Source organism: Tachypleus tridentatus, chromosome 6 (genome assembly GCF_004210375.1).
Source record: "Tachypleus tridentatus isolate NWPU-2018 chromosome 6, ASM421037v1, whole genome shotgun sequence".
In the NCBI taxonomy this organism is placed as follows: Eukaryota; Metazoa; Arthropoda; class Merostomata; order Xiphosura; family Limulidae; genus Tachypleus; species Tachypleus tridentatus.
In genome coordinates, this window is record NC_134830.1 from 38,772,536 (window position 1) to 38,779,317 (window position 6,782).

General features: G+C 32.5%; 1 protein-coding gene across 1 annotated transcript; it reads right to left on the bottom strand.

Annotated features, from left to right (window-relative positions):
* Window positions 1–293: 293 nt before the first annotated feature.
* LOC143254531 (solute carrier family 22 member 13-like) lies at window positions 294–6,456 on the bottom strand. Its single transcript, XM_076509702.1, has 4 exons — window positions 6,039–6,456; window positions 5,207–5,388; window positions 3,109–3,248; window positions 294–1,873 (listed from the first exon to the last, which is right to left on the bottom strand). Exons 1-4 carry the CDS (start codon window positions 6,190–6,192, stop codon window positions 1,807–1,809), a joined length of 543 nt encoding a protein of 180 aa, XP_076365817.1. The 5' UTR covers window positions 6,193–6,456; the 3' UTR covers window positions 294–1,806.
* Between the last annotated feature and the right edge of the window lie 326 nt (window positions 6,457–6,782).

Genomic DNA, 6,782 nt, shown 5'->3' on the forward strand with positions numbered 1-6,782 from the left:
TATTATATCCGTGCTGTTTCCTTGAGTGTTTTAGTAATGACAAAACGATCTATTCCTATTTGCTGCATTAACTATATTAATGACATTTACTAGATTACGTCTATCTTAATTACAGCCAAAATAAACTATTAACGTGCTACTGAAACATCTTAATGCTCTCAAGTAACACTCTCAGTATTCAAAAGTGTAGTCTAATCCACGAGCTATTGAAACCTTATGACGTTCAACATTCTTTAAGGGTTTGACCTTTCGAAATCCCTTTTCAAAATTGAACGACATAGAAAAGTTGGAAACTGTGTTTATTTTTTCTTAATATACAAAAATATCGATACATAGAACAACACAAGATACTCTAACTCTGAAAAAATGTTCCAATGCTACATAAGATCCAGTTTAACAATAAATCAAGTGCGGTTTATAGCACATTTTGAATCTGCAATAAAAATTTTTGAAAATCAAAAGTATTTATTGGTCTTTATTCGGTCAGCAGGGTACCAAAACAAATTATTATATGGTTTTCATTTGATTTTTGAATGTCATGGACTTTCACCTTGAAGAGTCATACCTCAACAGAGTCCTCTGATTACTATGTAATGCGACAAAAACCTTATGTTAACATGCCCAATGGCCTTTCGTGTTATAATGAAAGAAAGAAATCAATTCTAGTTTAAATCAAATCACAAACACCAAAACTGTATTCAGCTGTAATTTTCAAAATTGAGTACAGTGTTAAAGAAGTCTAAATCGTCTTTGCAGTTGGTCTATAATACTAAACACTACCAATGCAAGATATTAGTGTTTTTTTTGTTTTGTTTTTACCAGAACGTTGTTAAAATTTTGCATTAAATAACTGATTACAGCCGCTGTAAAGGTTTGATTAGCTCTGAATTTCGCGCAAGCTACTAAAGGGCTGTATGTGCTACCCGTCTCTAATTTATCAGTGATAGGCTAAAGGGAAGGCAGCTGGTCAATGTCTCCCACCGCGAATTCTTGGGTTACTCTTTCACCAATGAATGGTAGGATTGGCTGCTACATTACAAACCCCCGTGGATAAAGGGGGCGAACATGTCCGGAGACAGGGATTCAAACCCGCGAACCTTAGATTGCGAGTCGACGCTGTAAGAGAAAGAGAAATGTGCATTGTCAGTGCTAACTTTACGATACTGTAGTAACGCTAAAATCCGTAGTTCGTTTCCCCGCAGTGAAGAGATTACATATTTCATTTGTAGTTTTATACAGAGAAAACCAGTACCAAAAAATAGGATTAAAAAAAAAGTCGTTTAGCTAAATATTAAAAACGTTTTTGCTTTAACGGTGATGTTTTTCTTTTATATTTTCTAGTTTTACTTGGCTGAAGCAACAGATGTTTATTATTATTTTTTTATTTGCTCTTTATTAAATAAAAGATACCCCACGGCTATCTATGCAAGCGGTACCTAATTTTGAAGTGATAGAATAGAGAAAAAACAGCTAGTCAACGCTATCCATCGCCAACTCATGAACTACTCTAATTCAACAGTAGGATTTAACAGTCACTCTTATAGCGCAAAAACAATCATTCAATGCGTTTCATGACTTCATTTTCCTAAACAGCGTGTAAACCAATGAATCTTTGAATCACGGTTTGGCGCGTTAACCACGCGGCTAATTTTTCATTTATTTTGTTTCATATTATTTTTCCTTTTAGTAAATGCTAATCAAAATTGGAAAACATTTGAATCGATGAATTTAATTACAAGGAGAGTTATTAAAATAATTCTAATATGCTGTCAAACACAAATTAACATAGATTTTATGCCTCTGTTTTCATGCTGTTACTGGTTCTGGAAGCTCAGTCTCTTCAACTGGACCTTCTGTATGATATTTGGTCAGTCTGTAAGAAAAGATATGAATGAAAAGAATTGATAAGTATATTTCAAAATATGAGTAAAAAGTTACTGTTTTATATACTTTTCCAAAAATATTCTTCAGTTCTATCTCAAACACAAGATAGATAGCGCTTTAAGCATTTAATCACAATCATCGGATGTTGACTGTTCAGGCTTATCAGCTTTGCTCAGAAATACGACGCAACATTTTTCATCCTTCTCTGACTGAATAATAAAGTCAAGGATTCTTTAAAACACTTTAGATATGTCTTTAACTAAATAATAATAAGCCAAGGCTTCTATATAAGAACTAGCATCTTTCTATGACTGAATAATAAAGTCACAGCTTCTTTGAAACACTTTGAATCAACAGGTGGTAAAAACTTTGTTTAAAACATGAAAGGAGGTTTATTAGTTATTTCCTGAAATAAACTCACACCTATATTAGATATAAGTAAAAAATATCCGTATCTAGTTCGGAGTTCATAGGCTCCTTACAATTCATAAAGGTCTCAGTGTACCAACAAAACTCCATTATCTCCAGTAACATTCTACTGTAATAGGGTCACTACCCGAGAAAGGAAATCTTTTAGACATTCGCCCATAATACTTAAGCACGCGGGCCTAATTTACGTTTATAATTCAGTTAGGGAAATGATGAAAGTTCACGTAAAATATGTTAAATAATTGAGTGATATCTTAAATGTTGTTGTTGCTATTGTTGTTGTTTTATATCTTAAAAGTAAATCTGAAACCAACCTAAATTATTTTAAGTCTAAACATGTAACTAAATAACCAAGTGGAACAATTGGACAGCCAAATTACAAAGTAACCTTGACAATAACTTTGCTGTTATTTGAAACATCAAGAACTAAACTTTAATTTCTCACATAATCCTAACAACAACACAACATTCCAACTTTATTTTATAACAAACTAAATCAGAGTATGGCCTGATGACAGTCTTTTGTTTTGATTTTATTAAACACAAAGTTGAACAATCGGTCACCTGTATTGCAGTGACCGCAGGTATTGAATCCTCATTTTTAGAATTATAAGCCCTCCAGCTCATCACTAAACAACCAAAAGAAAAACGTGTCAGAATCATATATTTACAATAAAAAGTGAACTTCAGAATGTCGTTCTCTGAATTCATATTTATTAGAAAATATTCACTTTTAATACTTCAACACCGTCACTGTCATGGTTTATTATAAATCAAAATTAAAAGCTCACTTACATCTCTGGGTTCTCTATATCCAGTACTGTGTCAGGAAGTTGTCTGTTAAATGTTTCTGGTAGAACGAAGACCATAATGGCTGCTATTATTGACAGAACACCATAGATTACTGAAGGTACAGCGACGTGCGTGGATTTACTCTAAAGTAGAATATGGAAGGACTTATTGCGTCTTATTCTTAAACTTATAAATAAATTAGGAACTTTAAAAATAAGTCATCTCTTAAATGTACAATTACTTTAAAAAGACAATATAAGTTTAATTTATATAATTTTTGTTTTTAAAGCTATATTGTTACAAATGCATTTCTTGTCAAATAGCGAAGGAATATAAACGATCTGACAAGCTGTTAAACACTGTTATTTTAAACAACACTTCACTGTGTTTGGAACTTTTGCAATGAAATAACATGTGTTATAATTCCGGACGGATTACTTAGTTTCTATCGTATCTAATTCATTTATATACAACATCGCAGTAAGAACGACTTCATAATAAACCAAAGTGTATTTCACAGTTGCAAACTGGGCAAAATAATATATTTATTACTATTATGGCTTGTCAATTACTAAGAAACGACGTATTAAGTAAAAAAAATATGAAATTTTAATTTGAAAAATTATTAGTTATTTATGTTTTTAAATTGTTATTTTACCTGCTATTCAGAAAGTGTTTTCACAACATTTTATTTTGTGATTAAAGGTCGTGTTTTACACGTCACTAATAAGACTAAAAGGTAATTATTACAAAACTTCTGTTACATATTATATTACGGAAGTAAAATTACAGGATAAACACCAAGAAGAGTTGTTTGAGTATAACAAAAAGTGGCATTGCAGGATGATCTATAATAAACAGAGATTTTCAAGCGATCATTATTGTTCTACGAACACCAGATCATATAATCTGGACTCTTTGAAACATATATTACTTTTATCAAATTTTAATAAAATTACACACAGAACATATTAAAAGTGTAATTGCGTCAACTGTGTTTTATAACTGCCAGTATTTATTGTGAACTTTTATTTATTTTTTCTTATACTTAAAGCATGAAAAACATTGCCAGATAGTCTCCACATGTAAAATGATTAAAACCTATAACATGATGCGCTTTCTAAAGGTTTGCTTGTTTCAAATTTAGTGCAAAGCTACACGAGAGGTATCTGCACAAGCCGTCCCTAATTTACCAGTGTAAAACTACAGGGAAAGTAGCTAGTCATCACCTCTGGCTGCCAACTCTTGGACTACTCTTTTACCAACGAATAGTGGTAAAATGCCCCGACTGCTGAAAGAACGAGCATGTTTGGTGTGATGGAGATTCGAGCCCGCTAACTTCAAATTACGTGTCAAATGCCTTAACCACCTGAGCACGCCGGGACCTTTCTTTTTCAGGGAAAAACTGTATATAGATACATTTCTAGTATTTTAAGTTATATCACTTGAATGCTTGTTTTGTTTAGCAAAAAGCTAAAGAATTGTTTTTCTAGCGATTTTTATGTAATTCTAAGAATCGACTAGTTTCTATTTATCCTATTTATAATTTAATTTAATTTCTATTACACGTGTTTATTTGTTTTGAATTTCGCGCAAAACTACTCGAGAAGTTTTAGAAGTGTAAGTCTAGAGAGAAGGCAGCTAGTCATCACCATCCACCGCAAACTCTTGGGCTACTATTTTACCTATGAATAATGGGATTGACAGTTGCATTATAACGCCCACACTGCTGAAAGGGCGAGCATGTTTGGTGTAACGGGGATTCAAACCCGCGAACCCCATGCCGAGCTGTATTACATGTGCTTATTTGATTTAATTTACATTATGGTCACTTTGTCATGTGAAATTTTTAACACATGAAAAATGAATTCGTATATCAGTCATAGGTGGTCAGTGGTTCTTCATTAACATAATTAATGTCTGGTGAGAGGCAATACATAATCCGGTGTATTTTAATGCATAAATGTTTCTTGAACGGCTCGAAACGGCTTGTTATAATCCAGTTTGACTTAGTAATCTTTATCTCGGCTTGTATCTACAAGGATGAAACTTAATCCTGGTATACAAATGTTTATCACAACGTAAGTTTGTTCTAACTCACCAATTCACGGACAAAAGGAGCGATTGCCCTTCCTATCCTTGAACACATGATAGAAGTGCCAACCCCCACAGTACGAATAACAGTGGGGAACACTTCTCCTCCATAGACAAAATTGATGCCACCAGCAGTGGATATGAACATCTTTCCTATCATACTTAGTGAAATCTTTGTCGCCACCATATCTGTGTAAAATAAATATATACATTTAAAATAACAACAACCCAGTGACCATTAAACTACAGTTGTAAGTTAAATACAGATATGATACCTTAAAAACGTAATTTATATAAATGAATTTTTGACTTTCATAAAGATATCACAGGAAGATATATTCAACATGCAGTCACTGTCATGACTAATGTTAAACATAACAGTTACAAAGAGTCAGGTCAAAATAACGATTGTTATTTGTTATACAAATACAAAAATGAGAAAGACAAAGGACAATTATCTCACGAAATATTTTTATATACTCCAGAGTCACCTTATTTTCATTGAATATTTAGACTAATGTGGATTTTCTTATAATTAATAAATATAGTTTCAAATGGTTCCAGTTGCTTTAGTTTGTTACACTTTGCTAATGTGAAAGCACTTTAGATCTGTTAAAAGTAATTTCTAGTTTTCGATTAAAAAAAAAAGCCGTCAAATTAAAAATAATGTAAAAGTTTAAAATGCACAATAAAACTGTATTTGGCCTAAAGCCAAAATTAATTTAGGACAAATACAGTTTTATTGTGTGTTTTGAACACAGATTTTATTTTTATTTATATATTTATTCTTCAAGTTGCCACAATTAAAAATAAAGGTTTCTCACTACTTTTACACGAACCTTCCGGAATAGCAATCACCAGAACACAGGCAATACTAGTAACCACAAAACATACTACGAATGGTGGTTTCCGTTTCACGAACTTTATTAGTAGTGGGGCCGCTACACAAGCGGGGATTTCCACAGCAGCCGAGATAAATAAGTTGATGTACATACTGCCCCCTAGTCTAGCCGAGTCAAAGGTCAATGCGTAGTATAGAAATGATGATACAAAACTATATAGTAAAGCAAAATAATTTTAGTAAAAAATCCTTGACAAGAAAACGGTTGTGGTTGTCGTAGGTCAATGTTTAGTTTTCTATCAGGTACCAACTTTCTTACGATAGAGCAACACATTATCAAAATTATCTATTTTGCCAATTCACACAAACACACACCCACATACGCGGACATATTATATAATTTTTTTTCACACTTCTCAAACTGTTGCACACTGCACAAGTATCAAATACGGAAGAGACAGAATATCACTGAAACTGGTTATAAATTCAAGTCCGCATCCATTGGTTCACTGCTTTATAATCGTGGCTTTTATTCTTTAATAGTCGATAAACGAAGTTATGTAAGTATATTTATAATACAAGTGTCAAATCTTCCTGGTTATTAATACGTTCTGTTCAGTGTAAACAGAAGTCTATTATAAATACATATCATTTCGAAGCTGTTACGCCCTGCCCCAGAACGATTGACAAGTCTCTTTCTTATATGTCCTGGATATACTGAAGATTACTTGATTAAAAAAAT